Here is a 22,905-nt window from a genome sequence, read left to right as displayed (position 1 = left end):
TGAATCCAAAATATTACGTGATGGTACGACAAAATTAATTTCCGATTGTTGTGGTCTACATTGTCCCCTTTCAGAATACCCATTGTATATATTTCCATTATTTTTTAACCCTGACATGAAACGAAGAAATTTACCCTTAAATAATTTTAGACCGGTTCTCCAAAAACGTTTAACTATATCGCTGTATCTCATGAAGGAAGAATTTTCTATAGAATACCACTGGACCACATCTCCAAATAATCTCCAGGCTATATTGTCTAGGGGAAATGACCCTGTTGATACTAAACTGATAAATTTAAGGAAAGTGTCGAGCTGATTAGCGGCTCTTAAATTGGAAAAAACTAAAGGAAGGATGGAAATGATGTCTTCGATATCATGATCACAATCCACAGTATCCGAGAATTCCGTTGTACATTGTTGATTGTCATGTAGACTATCGTTTATACAATCACATGTTATAGAGGCATCGTCAGATTGGAGGGGGTTTCTGCAAACTCGTTTTGGAGAACTTGGTCCGTTGGTTAAGTCATCAGACTGTAAACTTTGAACTGAAATTTTTTTCGAGACATGATTTGGAATAATAAATTTGCCTTGGCGTTTTATTTCATTTGGAATGATTTTGAAATTCTGTGTTCTTGTTGTTTGTGTTTTGTCATTTATTTCTTGTTCTTTGTATCTGAGATATTCATTAGGGTGTCTTGTGATGTTGTGATCAATGATTTCGTTGAAATTTCTTGTCTGAAAGTGGCAGTAGTAGCACACAAAAAGAAGGTATGGAAGCATTGTATCATTCCTCGATTACTGAAAGAAGAAACAGGATTAATCCTAGCATTTTCCAATCAAGAACGCACCTAATTTATGAACGACTCATACAATGAAAATACTGTCCCGCACAACGACACAAACAGTAAATATTGAACGACGGATACAGTGATATTTTGACTGAAGATGTAAAATTTAGGATAATCTAATCACAAGCAGTGATTAATTACGTTTTAATACTTAAGTACTTATATTTCTCATTGTTTAGTACAATTAATACCGAATATGGGATAAATTTCAAAGCCATAATACATCTTTTAAAGTCTTTGTACCACTGCGTTTTGCAACATATTCAAAAGCCAAGCTGTGTGTTGAGAGAATTTTGTTTCCAGGGCAATCTCTGATCATATATCTATGTGGCATACTATTAAAAGCAGTTAAATACTTACTTGTCTTTGAATTATTGTCGGTTTATTTTCATATTTTCAGGACTGCATCATGTTGTCAATTGAAAAACGCAAGAACTTCCTTTTTTTAGTATGTGGGTTAGACACTGTGTGGTCGATGCAATAACCTTGTCAACAAATACAATCTATCATTAAGGTCAAACGCAACATAGTTTGAACTTTATTTGGTTCTTCCGTAGAGTTGAAGTTCAACTAAATGAAGGGCCTGTGTGCAATAACTTTAATGTCTATATATGGATTTGTACACCTCTTCTAAAACAAATTTTGATGAAAAAAAAATTAATGTTTTGTAATTTTTGTACTGTTTTCTTCATTAATGCAAAAATTATCATATTTCAAAACCCCTGGTAACACATGCTGATTTTTTGTCTAAGAACGTGTAATGGTATTATAAGTTTAAATTTAGAATATCTTGAAAAATCATCAGTAGGTAAGGTACCTTGCGTATGTCCTTATTAGCATTTTTCATACTGTTTGTTAGGCCATTATTTACACACTGCATTGCCGTTGGTTTTTCTCGTTATTTCCCGATCATGACAAAGAGCACACGGAGGGTGTGACAGGTTGGCAGTGGATGATCACTCGATTCTCTATGGCACTTCATCCCACCTCTGATAAGAGGTCCGTACTTGTAACGTGTAAACGTATTGCTTGCTCCTGATCTGTATTCTTTAAGGGGGTCTGATTCGTCGCAAACGCACGACCCTCTTCCATTCTAGCCGATCTAGGAGAGAGATGCAGACTCCAAACCGTGGCTATATAAAGTTAAGTAGCTGATATGGGCCGCGGGGACCTGACAAATTTTTCAAAGTCAGATGATTTATTTCCATGTTTGTGAATGACAGATTATTTATTTCCAATAAGGTCATAGACGGATTACTTGTTTTCTTCTACACTGAAAATATATAGTCTGACAAGCAAAAAAGAAGAAAAAAAACTTTGAAACATATTTTCGCGGACAGATCCCCCTTCAGAATCAAACAGCCGTCTGAGCTTGTATACTGTTCTTTGTCTCCATATATATCATTTTAAACTTTTGAAAATTGGCTTGGGCGTATGCTGCATAATTCACTTCAATAAATGCGAACGATGATTGAAGTGAATTATGACGTCACTTTGGCGCGATTTCTTCCGCTTGAACTCGTGTATCAGAAAACGGCATTCTTCAAAAATTATTTTCAAATTGATTTAGAATGAGATGAAAAAGTTCTAGATCTATATATTTTCTTGTGCGAACAAGTAACGGAATATTTTCACTTTGTGACGTGAGATGGGGCATTCTTCCAATGGTTGTTGTTGTTTGTTCTTTAACATGCCATGCCGATTGCAACGTGACTTATTTTTATCTCAATCAACTAACCAATGAAAATTGAGTATTATAAAGCGTTCGGCCATCTTCTTCTAAAAATAGCTCACCCTCACGTTAAGATGGGCATGTTAATGGCGTACAGATCAATTGTGTTCAATATTTTTGATGGTAAATTTAAAGCAATAATTTAATACGATGTGATGTGTTAAGTGGAAGATTGTAACAATAATCAAGATGTCGAAGAGTGGTAAGAGAAAGCATATTGTGCATTGGTTTCGAAAAGGACTTCGCTTACATGACAATCCAGCGCTTCGCGAGGCGCTGAAAGGGGCCTCAACCTATCGCTGTGTTTACATACTAGACCCATGGTTTGCAGGCTCCTCGCAGGTTGGAATTAACAAATGGAGGTTTGTATTCGGGCTTTTGTAATGGTCATATGAGTAAACACTGACATTGCTATGCAGTTATTCCATGTATTCATGTGTGTCGGATTATGTAATTAGAAAAGCCATGCAATTAGGTCATCAAAATCTCAGTCTGATTAAAATCAAACCTTCCAGTAGCTGCTTTATTTTGATGGTGGTGACCTTGAGGGTTTGATTTTAACCAGACTCGATGGGATTTCGTTGACCTAATCTTAGACGATTAGATGTAACATTAATAATTACCATTGTCATGATTGTGAATGCCAGGCACATGGAAAATAGTGCAGCACAACAAAACCATGCATAGATCATTGGCCTTATAATTCCAATTTCCACTTGTTGAAAAGCATTAATTCCTATCATTGTCTTTTCTGATTCCAACTGTCCTGTTGTCTAATGTTCTGGTTGATACTGGACCACTCTTGACCACAGCACTAATGTTTCGTATACGGGGCACCCCATTATTTCTTTTTTTACTACATGGTATCAGTAACTCATTTTCAGGAACCACATTGTATTCACGTCATGTATTCCGCAGAGACTTTAGATAGGATACAACTTCAGGTTTGGAGTAGGATAAAACCAGAGACTTAGAACGGAGTATTCCATTCCAAGGCTTCTGGTTTTATCCTTCATTTATAACCCAACTGGAAATTTGTATTGAAGTAATTATAATTTTCGAGGAATAAATGAGTAGTTTACAAAAAGAGGCTCGACCAGAGACAAGGCTAAAGCGGGGGTGCCTGAAATTGAGTTAGATATACCTTGTGGTACATCTACAGAACAAGTGCCTGTGCTCTTGACACTGGGACCTGATCGAATATATCTTGATTATTTGGTAATAAGTACCTTTCAATTCAAGCATCATCACTTGTTTCTTGTTAATGTGATGGATTTAATAACATTGTTATCCATAAGAATTCTAAGGAAATTATAAATTACGTCTCATTTTTTTTACCATTCACAGATCTATTGATTTAATAAGGTTTGCTTCACAAATTGCTAGAGAATAAGATCTTGTCATTGATATTCAAGGATAATTCAAATGTAGAACTGAGCACAATACAACACTAGTTAGAATGATCTAACTGTGTCTCGGTACAAGCCCTCACCACAGTTAGAATACGTCCCATATACTTGCAATGTAGGAAATCAGAGCGGATCTGCTCCGAAACGATTTTGAAGAATATAAAAGGATTTGCACTGGAAATATCTACCAAATTAATCAAAACGAACCTTTCTGAGATTGCTTATGCCTTTTATCCCAGAAAATAATCCATCTAAAGACGAAAATCCAATTAATTTTCTCAATGTTTTTCTCTCGCTTCAAATTTACCTGCCATGTTTACATTCGGAACTCTCTAGATTGTTCGTAGTAAATGCACTGAGTTATGGTGAGTACGAGTTATCGCCCATGTTTCTTTTGCTACATTACAAATACACGGAACGAATTCTATCGTTAAACCGGGTCTGTTGGACAATATCATTTTAACGATAGAACATTCTATCTAAATACAACACATGCAGTGGTCCAAGGTAAATGATAATTGTCCCAGGTTTGCAACCTGACCATAACAAACTTTAGCCAATATAAGATATGCAGCCATTTGTCAAATGCTCAGCTGTCAGCTTTTTGGAAAAAAAATTTGATTATCCTTCTGAATCATAAGTTAAAGAACCTTCACTGATCAGCTGCTTTGAATGCCAAGAAAGTAAATAAATTACAAGCCTAGTTTTCACCTGCATCTGGTGACATCTTGTATGTTAAAGGTGGCAATAACAAACAGTAATACATCTCAATAAAAAAAAAAAAACCTACAAACTGTGAAAACTGTGAACAGGGACCTCGGGGTGTTCTACAGGTGAGATCAGGTGCATAGGAGGGGCACCCCGTGACACCTGGTAACACCTGCTGTAACATAATTTCTCTGTAACCAAATTTAGTGGGCCCAACAATCGGTATGAAATGTCAGCCAAAAACACAACTTGGTGATTATGGAAAAAAATCAAAAGAAACAAAAAAAGAATCAATCATTTGCACATTTTTTTATCTTTCAGGTTTTTGCTGCAGTGTTTAGAAGATCTAGATACTTCTCTTCGTAAATTGAATTCCAGGTTATTTGTTTTAAGAGGACAGCCAACTGACTTGTTCCCTAAAATATTTAAGGTAAGTTTGTAACACACCACTATATACCTGACAGTAAGGTATATTATGTAGGACATTTCAATGTATTCCTCATTTGAATACCAAGTTCAGAGACTCCTATTCTTTAAGATCAGAAGACTATTACACTATTGTTTTGGTTAAAGAAAGTGCAGTCTAATTTTTATAATCCCCCATTTTTTATACCCCTCCCCATTGTAGAAGTTACAAGTTTCATTGTATATAACATGACTAAGTCTCAGGTCGTTCTCCACTTAGATCTCAATTTGTTTGTTATTGCTCACTCATTTTAGAACTTAAGCTATGATCATGGATGAAAAAAAAAAATTATTGAGTTACCTTATTCAATAAAGTACTTGTGACATGTCAATTCCCTTGAGGACAATGGTACATGTGTCAATTTAAAAAAATGAATTATCCAAGGATATAAAATATTAAGCTTAAAAGATAAACAAATAAAAAGTGATTGTGGAATCCTGATTCCAACTCATTTTGACATATGAAACATATGGAGATAACGAACTTCAACAGTATTCCATATCAAAAGTCCCATAAAACAATACAAAATAGGAGCAGAGCATACACGGACCTCCAAAACATCAGAGGTGGGATCAGATGCCATGGAAGAGTGAGCATCCCCTGCTGACTGATCACACCAGCTGTGTGCTCCTTGTCATGATCAGGAAATAATCGAAAAATCTATTGTATTCAATTTAACAAATTTCTACGTACAAAGATTGTACTGTAATTTGTTTGTTTACAGGAATGGAATATTACGACGCTTTCCTTCGAGGAAGACCCCGAGCCATTTGGAAAGGAACGAGACAGTGCCATTCAGATGTTGGCTAAAGATGCAGGAGTCGATGTCATCATAAGGACATCTCATACTCTCTATGACCTTCAAAAGTAAGTCCCTAATGTCACCATAGTCATCATGATCAAAAATAAAATCCTATTTTAAATATAGATGCTAGATGGGGAAAAAAGGAATACCAGTAATATTAGAACATCATACACATAAAGTTTGTTCGTGATTTATGTAACTATGAGGGTCCTTTGGCCCTCTTGTTATGATAATTAGCTTAGCTTAATTAATTTAAAAAATAAAGAAGAAATGGAAACAGCAATTGTTTAGAACAGAGACTAGTTAGGAATAAACATATAAATTATATATGTCATACATGGTATGTATTTTATATTCATGAATAAGCAAAACAATACACATAAATAAACGCATTATATTCTTATCCTTTTGTATTTATAGAATAATCTCGGTAAATGGAGACACCCCACCTCTAACGTACAAGCGTTTCCAGTCAGTATTGTCCAAAATGGACCCACCCAAAGAACCGGAGGAAACGATCAACACTGCTATTTTAGAGAAGACAAAAACTCCACTGTCTGAAGACCATGATGACAAATACGGGGTACCTACGTTAGAAGAATTAGGTGAGGATTCAGTGGCTAGTCTTGATAAGTATAGTAATTTCTAGTGTCAGGACTTTCTGGAATAGATGCATGTCTGAGCATGGCTCTTATCTCTGTGTTTGCACTATGTGAACTTATCAGAGTACATTTTACACCTTTACAAGTGGTAAAAAGTGAAAGATTAATTCAGTTTTTGTAAACGTATTTAACTGACAGATAATAATATACAGTTAATTCTCGATAAACCGCCACCTTTTGTAATTTAGAAATCATGGCGGTATAACGAATTTGGCGATGAATCGAATTTCCCATCTTTTTAGAAAACAAGAAGTGGAGTTACCGTTCTTAGAAATACCATTTAAGCGTTTCTATTCTTATAATAAAATGTACATGTATAAAGACATTTTTGATTGAAAATACTTCCAGTATTTTTTTATGTACAATTTCACTAAAACAAAATGTGCAGTAATGAAATAAAGACAAGTCATGTGTATTTAATATTATGTAAATCTGCACGTCTGATATTGAAAAAAAACAAGCTGGGTCGATCGTCGTGATTTATTGCCGAAAGTACGTAAAATGAATTCTTGAATAAATTCATCGTTTATGGCATCATTGTTAATGAAAAGTTCACAATTCATGCCGTATAATTATTTTTTCAGCAAACTTTGCATTAATTAAAGCAGACATCATCAAAATAATATCGTTATCCGCGCACTATAACAACAACCGTTTTCCTGGCGAAGCCGTGACTAAATGATTTTTATTAAACAAAAAACAAAATTATTATAACAGTTCATGTTAAAATTATTATTTATTTTATTCTTGTTTAATTACTAAATTGTATGTGCCTTGTCTGCCTTTGCATGCTTTACAACAGGGATAGCGTCAACTAATTAGCCGCGCTTCACTGACCGTTTGAATCTGTGGCGGTATATCGAGATAATTGACACTTAAAAATGGACGTTTGTTTTGAAAAGAGGGTGGCGGATGGCGGTATGCGAATTTGGCGTTATAAAGAGAATTTTATATAGCAGGAAAAACGTTCTTGGGAGATCATGGCGGTATTGCGAAAATGGCGATGAATCGAATGGCGATAATTCGAGAATTGACTGTATTTGTCAGTGACATTTGGTGTGATAGGATGGGCAACTTAATTTGCAGGAATGCAGTATATGTAAGGTCATTGGTCGAATTTTGACAGGGTTTGATTCAGAGAAATATGTTGTTGGAAACGCAGTATTTGATTGATCCTATTTCGACAGGGTTTGACACAGAGGGGTTAGGTCCTGCGGTGTTTTGTGGTGGAGAGGCGGAGGCTTTAACAAGGCTTGAAAGGCACCTCGAACGAAAGGTAGGGGGAAAAATCAATGTAAAGGGTCATTACTTAAAATCATATTATGTAATTTTAATCAATGACCTAGTACAATTAAAGATTTGGAGTTGCAAAAAGTTTCATTTAATCATGCTTATAGGAAAAATCATTCTAATAATAAATGAGATATTTTGACCTGATTTAGGTAAGATACAAATGTGTTTTGAACGTATTATCAGAAGCACTGTTTTCAAGCAAAGTGTTACATGTACAGGTATTAAGAGAAATGCAAATGTATTTATTATTTCCAGGCCTGGGTGGCGAGCTTTGAGCGACCTAAGATGTCCCAGCAGTCCCTGTTTCCTAGTCAAAACGTACTTAGTCCCTACCTGAGATTTGGTTGTCTGTCTGCTCGTCTGTTTTACTGGAAACTCAGAGAGTTATACAGAAAGGTACTTTCCTATTGCAAACTTAAAAGAGATCTGTGAAGCAAATGATCTCATATAAAAAAAAAATGATTAGGTCTGTAACAGGTCAGGAAGTATACATGTACACTAGCTGATGCAGAAATTCTTGAAAACATTGAGAGATACTGACAATTCATGGTTATTTTGAGTAACTTATCACATTCATCACTTGTATGATCATTATACATTGATACATTTAGAGAGTATACATTGATACTTTTAGAGAGTAATACATACTCAATTCTTATTTCTTAGAATGTTAAATTACTGGAAACATGAAACATTTACCTATTTTTAGGTGAAGAAGAGGAAGGACCCTCCGTTGTCTCTACACGGCCAGTTGTTATGGAGAGAGTTCTTCTACACGGTGGCCACAAATAATCCCAACTTTGACCGAATGAAAGATAATCCATTGTGTGTACAAATCCCCTGGGATAAGAATCCAGGAGCATTAGCGAAATGGGCGGAGGTAGGAAAGTTTGAACATATTTGTGTTATATGGTTAAATTCATCACAGATTGAGAATTTGGAAAGTCTCTGGTTTTATCGTACACTATGACTGTAACTGGTATTGTTATGGTGCAGTTTTATACCACGTTTCTAACATCAGCTTGGTTCCATTCATGTACTTTGTAGGGCAAAACAGGGTTTCCTTGGATTGATGCTATAATGATGCAGCTGAAACAGACCGGGTGGATCCATAATTTAGCCCGGCATTCAGTGGCATGTTTTTTAACCCGTGGTGACCTCTGGATCTCGTGGGAGGAAGGAATGAAGGTAAGATGATCAAAAGAGTAAAATAAAATAGATATACAGATATGTAAAATTAATGCAGACATACTTTTTTCCAAGTCAAATCAATCTTCCCAAAGGGTGGCTGAAAATGTTTTGCTTAAATTTGTCACAGTGTGCATAAAGTGCATTTAGAAAGTACAATGTGAAATTTGTCACAGTGTTCTTAAAGTGCATTTAAGAAGTACATTGGTAATTCTCATTTTTTTCTGATACCTGGGGATTAAATAGAAGATATATGACCTCAAGGAGAAAGGCACTTTAACAGTTTCTTGAAATCAATAGATGTTAACACTTTGAATGTGTAAGATACTTTAGGAGTGATATTCAAATTTCAATAATGGATAGACTTTTTAGGTGTTCTAGATCTACAAAAAATATACTACAAATCAATTTTTGTGACACCTCAAAATGTTCAGGAATTCTGATTTTGTTGTATATCTCTACAAGATGTGTTTGTGAAACACTGATGCCCCCATATAACAGCTTATTTAGGGTTGAAGTTTCTTAAATGCAAGTCAAACTCCAAAGATTGAGGTAAAAAGGTCAAAATTGGTATCAATGGAAGGTCTTCTCACAAGGAATACACCTGTGAAATATTAAATCCATCTTGCTAACTCTTCAAAAGTTATGCCCAAGGTTAAAGTTTTTAAAAAGTGGGTCAAATTCTTATGTTCAAAAATATTTATACCCATTGAAAGGACTTGTTACAGTGAATACACCTGTGAAGTATGAAAGGGCTAGCACCAACTGTTCAAAAGTTATGGCCAAGGTTTAAGTGAGGAATTTTTTGGTAAAAGTGGGGCAAACTCCAAGATCAAGAAATCAAATTTTGTGGTACCCCAAAAGGTCTTTTCACAAGGGATACACCTGTGAAATATGAAAGCCATATCTCCACCCACTGAAAAGTAATGGACAAGGTTAAAGTTTTTGCAGACAAACACACAGACAGGGCAAAAACTATATACCCCCGAATCTTCGATTACATAGGCATGAAATACATGAAAGAATGATTTTTTTGCTAGCAGACAGTCTCAAAAAGAACAGTTCTTGTAAATAAAAAGTGATATCTAGTCTTAACACAGTTAGAGCCAAATTCAACATAATCAATTTTTTTTTCACTTTTTAGCTCACCTGAGCTGAAAGCTCAAGTGAGCTTTTCTGATCTCATTTTGCCCGTCGTCCGTCTGTCTGTCTAACTGTCCGTCTGTCTGTTAACTTTTCACATTTTCTACTTCTTTTTCAAGAACCACTGAACCAATTTTAATCAAACTTGCCACAAAGCATCCTTGGGTGAAGGGGATTCAAGTTTGTTCAAATGAAGGGCCATGCCCTCATTCAAGGGGAGATAATTGGGAATTAATGAAAATTTGGTGGTATGTTTTAAAAATCTTCTTCTCAAGAACCACTGTGCCAGGAAAAATGAAACTTATGTGGAAACATCCTCAGGTAGTGTAAATTCAAGTTTGTTCAAATCATGACCCCCGGGGGTAGGGCGGGGCCAAAATGGCCGACCAAAGTTTTACATAGAAAATTATAGGAAAATTCTTTAAAAATCTTCTTCTCAAGAATAGCAAAGCCATAATTGAACCTAAATATATGGAAGCATCCTCAGGTAGTGTAGATTCAAGTTTGTTCAAATCATGACCCCCAGGGGTAGGGCGGGGCCAAAATGGCCGACCACAGTTTTACATAGAAATATATAGGAAAATTCTTTAAAAATCTTCTTCTCAAGAATAGCAAAGGCATTTATGGTCATATTTATATGAAAGCATCCTCAGGTAGTGTAGATTCAAGTTTGTTCAAATCATGACTCCCGGGGGAAGGGCGAGACCAAAATGGCCGACCAAAGTTTTACATAGAAATATATATGAAAATTCTTTCAAAATCTTCTTCTCAAAAATAGCAAAGCCATAATTGATCATATTTATATGGAAGCATCCTCAGGTAGTGTAGATTCAAGTTTGTTCAAATCATGACCCCCGGGGGTAGGGCGGGGCCACAATGGCAGACCACAGTTTTACATAGAAATATATACGAAAATTCTTTCAAAATCTTCTTCTCAAGATTAGCAAAGCCATGATTGATCATATTTATATGGAAGCATCCTCAGGTAGTGTAGATTCAAGTTTGTTCAAATTATGACCCCCGGGGGTAGGGCGGGGCCACAATGGAAGACCACAATTTTACATAGAAATATATAGGAAGATTCTTTTAAAAATCTTCTTCTCAATAATAGCAAAGCCATGATTGATCATATTTATATGGAAGTATCCTCAGGTAGTGTAGATTCAAGTTTGTTCAAATCATGACCCCCTGGGGTAGGGCGGAGCCAAAATGGCCGACCACAGTTTTACATAGAAATATATGGGAGAATTCTTTTAAAATCATCTTCTCAAGAATAGCAAAGCCATGATTGGTCATGGGACTATTTTTGGATTTAAACTTTAATAATAAACCAATTGCTACTTTTTCCTAGCCACAGTGCTCAGGTGAGCGATGTGGCCCATGGGCCTCTTGTTAATTAATTGTTTGCTTATCAAAAGCTTATGTAGTTGTCTGGAGCAGTGATATATTAAGAGCTTTAGCTTAATATATAGACATTAAATAAGAAAATGATTTCTACTGACAGGTGCTTGAAGAGCTATTAGGAAATGAGTCATGCTTGGAGTGTAAACTAACACATGTGGATGTTGCCGGTATAGATTATATAAGGTTTATGTTTCCCGTTGACAGGTGTTTGAGGAGCTACTGTTAGATGCTGACTGGAGTGTCAATGCTGGGATGTGGATGTGGCTTTCCTGTAGCTCGTTTTTCCAGCAGTTCTTTCACTGTTACTGCCCTGTAGGCTTTGGTAAAAGAGCAGATCCTACTGGGGATTTTATCAGGTAATTCTGTCATAGAATGTATTGGAACTTTAGAAGCGATTTTAGCAGGTAACCAGGGCTCGACATTAACGCTTGTCCGCTTGTCCGGTACCAATGAAAAAAAATTTCGGACAAGTGAATATTGCTGGGCACTTGTCCGATTGGACAAGTGATTTTTCTATGTAAAGAAGTCTTCAAATAATAATAATCATAAAAAAACAACTTTTGTAAAATTTATCGAATAAAAATGGAAGCAGTATATAAACCTGAATTTCGATCCCGATATGAATCGCTATGTAAGTTCACACTTGATCGGGATCGATGTTCATTAATTGCAGCCATACTATTGCATGGCGTGGATCTTATGACGTTTGTGAGTTTAAAATATATTTGATTGATTTTACAGATTCACATGCGAACATTTATGCTGTTGTCAGGACAGGAAATCTAGATAAAATTTTGTTTTATATGTGTTTGTCTTATTTATCAATAACAACACTTATAAATCAAGCACATTTAATTTTTTAATTGTTTTCAAGTTGACATAACAAGACATTCATTGAAAAATTTTCGGACAAGTAAAGTTGAAGATCGGACAAGTAAATATCTTGGTCACTTGTCCGAATGGACAAGTAGGAAAAAAAGTTAATGTCGAGCCCTGGTAACTGTGTCATAAGACTAGTGTTATATGATTATTATGTATCAAAAGCGTACTGGGATGTAGATCAGGTAGCAGAAAATTAATAGAATTCCTTAAGATTACATAGAGCAATGACCAACATTTGTGAAAATTTTGTCTCGCTAATAAAGAGTCAATGACTATCTCGCGAAAATAAGGTGTCGCCAAAAATAAGTGATGTACAGTATATAAATTTAACGAATTATCATATGGATATAACGAATTACATATATATTGAAGTAATTTTTTAGGTCCCAATGACTTTGTTATAACCGAGTTTTACTGTATATAGTTTATACAGAGAAAAATTCAAACTGTCCATATAATTTTAAAGTGAAGGTTTTATCAATTCAACAAGACATAACAAGATTGAAAGTCTTTAATAAAGTTATAAATTTGAAATATATCTAGTTCTCCTGTGTATAATGAAAACATGTATAAAATTCCAATTCTGTGATTTTTTGTGATTAAAATGTGTAAGATAATTCAGATAAAGCTACCTACCTAGCCACCCATCTTAAAACTTGGGTCAGAGCACAACAGAAAAATATTAAATGATGGCCCAGTAGTGTAAATAAAGTTGAATACCTTTACAGCTGGAAATTTTTCTAGAAAGATGTGGGAAAGTAAGAGACATTTCATAAAAAAAAAAATCAATAGTTATCCCTCTATCCCCTTTAAAATATTTAAGTGAATCTGAATGCCATTTCTTTTTATCAATATTTGTAGAACATACTTGCCTGTTCTGAAAGGATTTCCTGCCAAATATATATACGAGCCGTGGACAGCTCCAGAGAGTGTTCAGCGAGCAGCGAAATGTATCATTGGTAAAGACTACCCCGTCCCAATGGTAAACCATGCCGAGGTCAGCAAACTGAACATAGGACGCATGAAACAGGTCTACCAGCAGCTGGCCATGTATGCCTCAATAGGTAAAGTTAAAAAGAATCTACAATTCATCTTTAATATTTAAGTACATGAAAAAAATTAATGAATAAACAATGTAGTGCATTGAACATGTATAATTAAAAAAAAATCAGAATTACATTTCTTTGACACTTTGATGGAGATAAATGAAAAAAAAAGATATGTGTCACAAGTTTGCCAAATTCCTATTTTCAAAGTGAACTACAAAATGCTGCTGTCCAAATTTAACCTAATGAAAATTTCATATGTGTGTATTTATCACTTGAGTAAATTAAATCATATTTACTACATATGTATTTACATTTTTTTTAGCTTCAGTCCCTAAACAAATCAACATTGAGGAACCATATAGCAAGCACACAAAAGGTAAATAATGTAATCCTAAGTTACATGTATTTATCTCATTTTTATACAAAGCACAATTTTAATGTAAACATGCTGTTATTTTATGCTGATAAATCATGTCTGTAATATACTGCAACCTACTTTATGTCAAAATCAAATAGCTTATTATGGCATAAAATAAATTGTTAAATTGCAAAGTAAAATTAAAGAACAGAACAGACAACTGTGAATTTGGAATGGACTGCAACAAGTTTGACTCAGAAATTCAGAAATAAAAGAGCTAAATTAGAAATTCTTGAATTAAGTTTTTCCTATATTCCGTTCACAGAAAGATGAAAATAGGATTTATATTTAGAATACAATTAAACAAGAGGACCAAGGACCATGACGCATTCAATGAAGTTTTAATCTGTAAGACATATATTTTCTACTATGAAATTGGAAAAGAACGAAACAATTATAATTTTGTTCTCTTTGAGCAGCAATGCATTCTGGGAACCATCCTTCGCGTGTAACCATGATGGATAATACTGAGCACGGTAGTCATGGAAACCATTCTCAGATGACAGGAGAGGAGAGTGATGGCCAGAAGCAGTACTTGACAACGTAGGGGTCAACATAGGGGGTCGGAATCAAAGCTGCTATGGTGACAACTTAGGTGATGAATCAAAGCCGTTGTTTTGAGGAATACACCATTCCATGATGTCCCAATTTTATCTGGCGTGTTTCAGAGGCTCAACCAAAAAAGGATGAATTCCCGCAGTTCATTTCATCAATTTAAGGACCTTGTAAGACTTGCTAAAAGATAATCTGAAGGGCATTATTACAAATGTATGTGGATACTAAGTCAATGCATACATGACAAAACTTTCACTGTGGATGCAGTGCTGAGTTCCTATTATAATGAGAACTGGAAATATGGGGTCTATTTCTCAAACTTAGTTTGTATGAACAATTTCCCACTAAATAATTTAGTGCTACATGAAACAGAAAGTAGGAATGAACAGGGAAAGCATGCTATTAGATTTTGATAATTTGCATTAGATATTTGATTTGGTCTGTTATTTATTCCATGTTACCATTCCATGCAGACCAGAGCTAAACACAATTTAAACCTTTTTACTCGACAACAAGACAATCAAGTTAGTTTGTGTAAGACATTTCCTGAACATGCTGAAAGGATGTAGTATGAGTGAGAGTGTATTTTACTTTTGTTATCATAAATCATTCGTAACTTAATTAACTATTGTTCAGCCCATTAAAGGAGACAGTTTTTTTTTTGCTGCATTTGTAACAGAGGGTTAAATTTATTTTTTTTTTTTACCTGCTACCAAATCAATAGAATTTTGGGGTTCTTTAGATAAATTGTTTAATTATGTCCATTTTTTACTGTAGAAGTACTTTTTTCCGCATGGTATTAATTTAAACTATGTACGTGGACACAAATTTTCCATGGAAATTTGTCCAAGCGTACTTAATATACATGTAAGGCATATAGTGATGATCTAAGAAATCTGTGTAATTATTTACTCGCGGATTAAACAGAAATTGAGATTCCACGGAATTATGACCCCGTGGAAAAAAGTACGTCTACAGTATCTTTGTGCCAAGACAGATAATCAGTGGATCATATGAAAACTTTAAAAGTAATATTTATTCAAATTTATTTCAATGATTCAGAGTGTTCACATTTGGAACAAATACCCCGGTAATTATAATAGTTCTTTTTTACAGACTCTGTTTAGCTCACGTGAGCATTCTAAATTTTTCACTATTTCATTCTAAGACCACCAAGCTAATTTCAAATAAATGTAGCCTGGGGTACTCAGGTGAGCGTTGTGACTTATGGGCCTCTTGTTTTCTTAGAACTGAGCTTGTGTGATGAATCAGAATTTTCAGATACAGGTATATCCAGATACGTTAAAACAATTTCACAGGCAGCAATTATAATTTTTGCAAATTTGTCAGTATGTATGATATTGATTAATTGAGATACTTGTACGGAAGCATTGTCTTTAAAATGATCATAAATACTATTAAAGGCAAATAATGTGAATTGAACAACGATTTTTTAGGTCATTTAAGTAACTTACAGTACCTTTTACTATCTGTACTTGTCTGTTGTTGTCCATGGGTCATGAACTTTTTAAACATTTTCAGCTTCTTCAGTTTTTTCTTCTCAATTTTTGTTTTGAAACTCTTCTCTTTGATATTAAGCAGAAAAACTAAGTGCATGTGTATTATGGGCAAGGACATCTTTAGTAGAAATTTTATGGTCCCTGTGTAACGGGATGGGTGTTAAGGCAGGACTGTGATGATCATAAAATGTAGCTACAGAAAAAAGTTTTTTATTAGATGGGGGTATCATTTCCATTTTAAGATACATTTTCCTACTCAAAGTCCAACATCTGTTATCAATAAACCATATATTTTACTGAAATTCTTGTTTAAACTTGTTTAAAAAGACTTCTGTGACCTTGAAATGTCAATTGAAAAAATCACCATCTACTCCCAAGGCCATGGAGGACTTTTTAGAAATTATTGTTATTAATGCATTAATCTTTTGAAAATTCCTTTCTGATTCTTGACATCTCTAAAACAAATAAAAAACAAAATTGCAATGAGCAAGATTTTATTTACAAGATTTTGAAATTTTTGACCATTTGGTCAAGGGACTTGGTATTGGAAAGGACTTTTGATCATGAAGGTGACACTTCTCTACACCATGAAAAGCATTATCCTTTTATTATTCACCTATGATGATAGAACACTGTGAAAAATGAAATTGATGGGCCAAAAAATAAAAGATATAAGAATTTTCATGACGCTGTACAAAAAGTATTTTTATAGTTATTAATGGTCAGGTAGACTTGTAAATAAATAATGAGACCAAATGCAATAGATTTGTACATCAAATATTATTCAAAGACCAAGAGAGGTGAAATTTACAGGGATTATACTGTTTTATACACTGTTCAGTATGCAGAAGCACTTTTATATTGTTTGCTTTGGTACATACAGGCAAGTAAAAAGATTTACTTCTTAACTTAATGTTATTTAACTATTTCCTCAATCTATCATCATCCATTTCTCTCCCATTTTACAGATTCTTTACACAGTTGCAATATGCCCTTGGACCTCTTGTTAGTTACTGTAAATATAAAGTTGTACATGTAAGCTGTTTAACTTAATATCTTGTAAAAATATAATGTATAATGTTGTGATTTTTAAATGTTGACCATTAATTTTCTATCACCTCTTCTTTATGAATTGTAAATTTTTTAACTTACCGAATTTTGTTTTAAAAATTCATTATGCTTCCTCAGGGAAAACGAGGGGGCATTCCTCTTGGCACTTTCTGGTTTGATGTTTGGTTTAGTAGATCAATGATCACTGACCAGTGCATACATTTTGAAAAACCCTTGCTTGATAGTCTTTAGATTTTACACAAAGAAAGATTACCAGATGGCTTCTACTAATTAAACAAAATTTGAAGGTTTCTTTCTCAGTTTCTGCACCAATTTCGATGAATGGTTTTTTAAAGAAAAAAAAAATATGGTTTTAGTTGTTTTTATCAACTTTATGAACAAGTTGGTCATTACAAACATGACTCTCATTAATTTGCAGATCAAAAGCTCACTCTAGAAAATTTAATCAAGAACTTTTTGTTAAAAAATATTCAAACTTTTTACATGATACTCTTGTAGCATACAAGAGATTTGGGGGGGGGGGGGGGTGCAAAGGTCAGCAGTTTTTTTTTTATCTTTATTCTAAATTAATGACACATAAGTAAAAATTTAAAAAGTCTTTGTTGGATCATTAAACTTTATACACAGTTGACTGACAATGTTAGAGAAGCATACGTATTAAAGAAAATATCTTTAATTTTCTGGTACATTTTTTTTTTTTACCCTACAGTTGACAAAAAATTAGTCACATTGAATTATCAAATACAGTTGAATTTCAGTACCTCAGACACTGATATCTTGAATATCCTTGATATGTCGGAGGGATTCAGAGGTCCCAGCACTGTATTGTACTTATTTTACCCTGGGTATTTTGTAATTTTTCTGTGTTTTTTTTTAAATTCAAATGCTAAAAATTGTTAAAGTAAGACTTATTTGTTGGAAAGTTAACAGTATAAGAAAACAGTTCGTGTCAGAAAACTTGTAATGCTAGTGTTCATTGCTTGTGTTGATTTTGCTAAGTCATTAAACATGATTTATGGAACCAGATATGTATAATTGCAGAACTTGTTTCTTTTATATAATAGAGATTATTTTCTGTTCAAATCTGTGTCACTGTTGTTATTATGTATATTTATAAAGAAATAAAACATGAAAAAATGTGTTATCAATAAAAATTGAAATATTATAGTAAAATCTGGCATTAAGACAACCCACGAAGACAAAAAGTGATTGAAAACAAATGACTAGAAACTGTCTTTGTGCCATGGATGATGGAATTCGGAGGTACTCAGTAACCGCAATGTTTTTCGTAAAGGAGTTGAACATCAGCGGCGAAGGTTACCATGTGTTTCTCAAATCAACATAGGAACTAATTCGATATAGTCATCGTGTAATAATATATGCATAAATATCAGGAAGTGGTGTTTGTTCACTTTAAGGTGATGTAATAGAGAGCCTAAAGATTTCACACGATGAATTTGATAATTGTCTGGAATCGGTTAACATGGAAAAATCTGAAGGCCAGGATGCTCTCCATCTCCTGAGTTCTGTATCCATAATATCAAAGAATTTCCAATCCTCAGCTCTACGGAAAGTCCACGTAGTTTGTTGTCTTCTCTTGTAGTGTTAAAAATGTTTAATTTATTGACTTGTGTCTTGTACTTTCTTATAGAATTATTGTGGATGTTGACTACTTGGTTACAAGGTTGGCTCTTCTAAAAGTTTTAAACCTGCCATTGTCTCTGGGAAAAGTCTTGTCCGCATTACTTGTGATGAAGAAATGGGTTGTCCGATCTGCAATGCTAGAACCCTTCCTCTTGGTGAGCAAATAGCAACTGGAGCAATATGTGGCCCAATCCATTGTTCTATAGAATGCATCTTGTGAAAGTCTCTTCTTATGAGTAGTAGTATTAATATGTTAATCTGATGTATCTGTGGATACAAGGAATAAATGAATTGACAATTGACAAAGTATTTTCACAGAAAAGTTAATAATATTTAAAAAAATTTGCAATGGCTTGAACATGTGCGACATCGGGAATTGAATTCTCAGAATGATTCTCTGAAATGTTGAGCATCACATTCGAACACGGGGGATAATTTCAGATGAACAATTTGATTATCAGCGATTGTTACAACAACTAACCCTTTTGCCAAGCTTTTGACCTTGGCAGAAGTAGAGTATAATGTAATGGGTGAAGATAACGAAGAACTGCAATACCGAATAACTCCCCGAAAAGGTTTATTTGCCAAGTTCTTTAATTTCACCTTTTCCACTTAGCTACAAATCATCATGCAGTTGGAGTTTACAGCAAGTCGACTTTCTGGTCGGAATTTTCTATAAAGTCCATTTTGCCTTTTTTTTTCTTGTTAAAGATCTCTCCTTTTCCTATAAAGCTAATACTGCAGATGTTACATTCTACAAACCACAGGATGCTGCAAGTCACATATATTCGATCTTATTTTAGTTAAAACCGTCAATCATAGATGCTGCGCGAAACCTTTGTTTTATGAATGATTGACCAGGTTCAGTTAATTTTTTTAAAGGCACACTTATGAGCAATTATATGAAAATGATGGTAATTTTGATGTACATGTAGATTTAAAAAAATCTATGCAAAGAAAAACTTCTTACGATCGAGTTTCTGGACATTAACAACAGTATTTAAAACGTCAAGTAAACGATTGGAAAACCTGTCAATTTCTTGAAGTATAGGAGTATTACGTTTTTGAAGGTTTATGAAATAAAACATATGGAGGTAACGATCAGTATTCAAGATATAAAGTCCATAAAACAATGCAAAATAGTAGAAGAGCAAACAGAGACCCCAAAAACAACAGAGATGGGATCAGGTACCATGGAGGAGCGAGCATCCCCTAACGACCGGTGTAACGTTGAATTTTGACCCGGGTTGAAAATTGACCCGGGGGTCATTTTTCAACGTTGAATACTGAGACCTAAGATGTTGAATTTAGACCATAGTCCGTTGAAAACTGAGCCGGGTCGTGCAATTTTGATCCTGAAACCGGTTCTAAATTCAACAGCATAAAAACACATATTTATGACTTGGTTTTCACAAGTGTGATTTAATCCATGGGCGTCGGAAAGGGGGGGGGGATAGGGATGCTTAGCCCCCACACTCCCCACTTTTTTGCAAAGATAGACATAAATAATATAAGCATTGAACAAAGTGAAGTTGGTTTAGCCCTCCCCCTTTCAACAGGCACGCTACAGTTTAGTCAAAGAAAGAAGAGTAAGTGGTAGTGCTTGATTTAAAAAAAAAAAGAAATCACCCCCCCCCCCCCCCCCCCCCGAAATAGGATTTTCGGATTCTTTTCTTTTTTTGTCAATTATTTTTAAAATTTGATTTTGTTTCTTTTTCAATTAACCCCCCTCCCCGCACTTTCAATTTGCATCCGACACCATTGTAATCAATACATACTTAATTCTGTTATATTCTTAGAATAAAATATTAACAAAAATTTCTTCGATTTTAAAGTTACACGTAGTTTAAAATCGCAATATTCCGGGTAATACTTATTCTAAAAACTCATTTGTATATGTAAATCATTAGTATATGTAAATCCTATTAGTATACAGTCACACAATATAAATTTAGTTCAGAAATTTGTTTATCTACATTTGCTTTTTGCTAAGAACACTTCATTTATTTCAATCTTAAAATTCGTAATATTAGTATTTGGGAAATAGTGAGAGTTAAACGCATGATGCACGTGCGTTTTAATGTTTCTGAGACTGAGATTCTCGATTTTTTTGAACTTGGCAATCAGTGTCATCCGCACTTAAAATTCACTTTTGAAATCTCTGTTGATTCAGTAAACTTTTTAAACACAAAAGTGTATAAAGAAAGAAAATTTCAAGAATCAAACAAACTTCATATCAAATCTTACATAAAACCAACAAACAATTTAATTCCAATATCTACACAGAGAAAGTTCTCACAACCAAGCGGTATTCAAAGATTTCGTTAAAGGTAAATGCAAAAAAGCGTGTGAAAAACACTTGTCAAAGAGAGGCTTCTCTGATATAGAAGTAGATCCTATTATCACAGATAAAACTGGAACAGACAGAAATGAGATCCTAAATAAAAGCAACGGCCAATTGAGACTCCACAATAAATTGGTTATAGTTACAAAATATAATCGGAGAGTCAACCGACTAAAAAACGCATCTTAAAATACTGGGAAGAAACGAAAACCGACACAAGATGCAAAGAAATATTTACCTCAGAACCAATTAAAGCTTATAGCAAAGACAAAAGCAAAGGCGATTATGATATAATGTTTAGATCATATTTACCACAAGAATACACTGCTAAGATGGACTCCTGATGAGGTAGGCCTTAGAGCAAGTACCCGTTACAAAAACTGCCGAACACTCTTTATTATATTTCTATATATGTTAATGAATACTTATATTTCCAACAGAAAGGAATCCCTGGTTTAGAAGTTTTGTTTAGAGTGTAGGGGTCCTAATACATTTCATGGACAAGTTTGGCTGATTGATGTCTTTATTTTCACACCAGATTTCCAGGATTTTTGTTTTATTTCCTATTCATTGTTTTATAGTTATTTATGGATGTTATGGATTTTAGAAAGTATTGTCAAAGAATTAACTTAATTGCCATGCTTGAAGATAACTGAAATCGTGCACTGATCAAAATATACATATATACACGGGATGATAGGTTTATTTCTATTACTCTTGAAAAGGGACAAAATTGAAACTGAAATATAAGTATAGAGATATTGATAACTCCCGTAAAACAACTTCCCAGTTCAAATCATGTTCTCTGAGGTGGGGTCAATATTCAACAGGGTCAATTTTCAACTTGTTGAGGTCATCAGGGATAAGAAAAAAATTATCAAGCTGTTGAAAAATGACCCCGGGTATAAATTCAACGACTTTTGGTCTCAATTTTCAACGGAGAAAAAGAAACATCCCTGGTTCAATATTCAACGTTGAAAAATGACCCCCGGTTCAATTTTCAACTCGGGTCAATATTCAACGTTACACCGGTCAAACCAGCCGCGTGCTCCTTGTCATGATCGGGAAATAAATTCAAATAACGGATAAATACGTCGTCAATATTCATTGAATAAATAATGGACTTACAATTAGTATGAAAAGCGCCAGTCATTTGATTCAATGATAAATTGAATTTCCTGACAAGGTCATTTTATCGACCATAGAACATACGAAATAATGACTTTTAACGAGACTCTGATATTCTTGTTCTATCAACTTGTTTGTCAATAATTTACCTCGTTTTAGATATTGTTTATACGTAGAGCATGCTCTTGCATATCGAATCAACCAAGATAGATAAATGAAATCTGAATTTAATGCTTGTCGCTTATTCCTGAGGAACGTGCATGTACTTGTGTCGCGTTGTGGGTCAACGTTCATTTGAGCTTCAAAAATAAGCGAACTTGTCAACTCCATGACTACTTTGATTTAACGAATGAATCGCATGAATTATTTGTAAATCTATTGTTTGATACATACATGTACTTTTGAACCCCCAAAATTATTTGGTTAACGGACTTATGAGCTGCAAAGGTACTTTTGTAAATGCAAGTTTGCTGTAGCTTCTTTGGTATACGTACTTACCATCTGCAAAACTACTATTATACATGTATTTGTGAGCTGCTAGAATATTTTGGTATACGTAATGAAATATAAAAATCTTTCTTACATAATAAAGTAAATGTAATGCTTTTATTCATTTCTTGCAAAACTATACAG

At 34.2% G+C, this 22,905-nt stretch overlaps 1 protein-coding gene across 1 annotated transcript; it reads left to right on the top strand.

Moving 5' to 3' along the window:
* Positions 1-2,635: 2,635 nt before the first annotated feature.
* Positions 2,636-14,566, top strand: LOC134263046 (cryptochrome-1-like). Its single transcript, XM_062745347.1, has 12 exons — positions 2,636-2,945; positions 5,022-5,130; positions 5,891-6,033; positions 6,392-6,576; positions 7,821-7,909; positions 8,182-8,322; positions 8,636-8,806; positions 8,974-9,114; positions 11,866-12,017; positions 13,405-13,607; positions 13,915-13,968; positions 14,430-14,566. The coding sequence occupies exons 1-12, from the start codon at positions 2,773-2,775 to the stop codon at positions 14,555-14,557; spliced, it is 1,689 nt and encodes a 562-aa protein (XP_062601331.1). The 5' UTR covers positions 2,636-2,772; the 3' UTR covers positions 14,558-14,566.
* Positions 14,567-22,905: the final 8,339 nt, after the last annotated feature.

Source organism: Saccostrea cucullata, unplaced genomic scaffold (assembly GCF_032062105.1).
Source record: "Saccostrea cucullata isolate Sc308-1 unplaced genomic scaffold, CSIRO_AGI_Scuc_v1 ctg367, whole genome shotgun sequence".
NCBI classification, from domain to species: domain Eukaryota; kingdom Metazoa; phylum Mollusca; class Bivalvia; order Ostreida; family Ostreidae; genus Saccostrea; species Saccostrea cuccullata.
The sequence above is the reverse complement of the archived record's forward strand: the minus strand, read 5'-3'. Positions and strand labels throughout refer to the sequence as shown.

Bases quoted from the DNA above. Each gene is read 5' to 3' on its own strand.
- LOC134263046 (XM_062745347.1), top strand. From the start codon at position 2,773: ATGTCGAAGAGTGGTAAGAGAAAGCATATTGTGCATTGGTTTCGAAAA. The intron at 8,807-8,973 runs GTAGGAAAGTTT...TGTACTTTGTAG, and splicing joins CATTAGCGAAATGGGCGGAG to GGCAAAACAGGGTTTCCTTG. The intron at 13,969-14,429 runs GTAAATAATGTA...CTCTTTGAGCAG, and splicing joins ATATAGCAAGCACACAAAAG to CAATGCATTCTGGGAACCAT.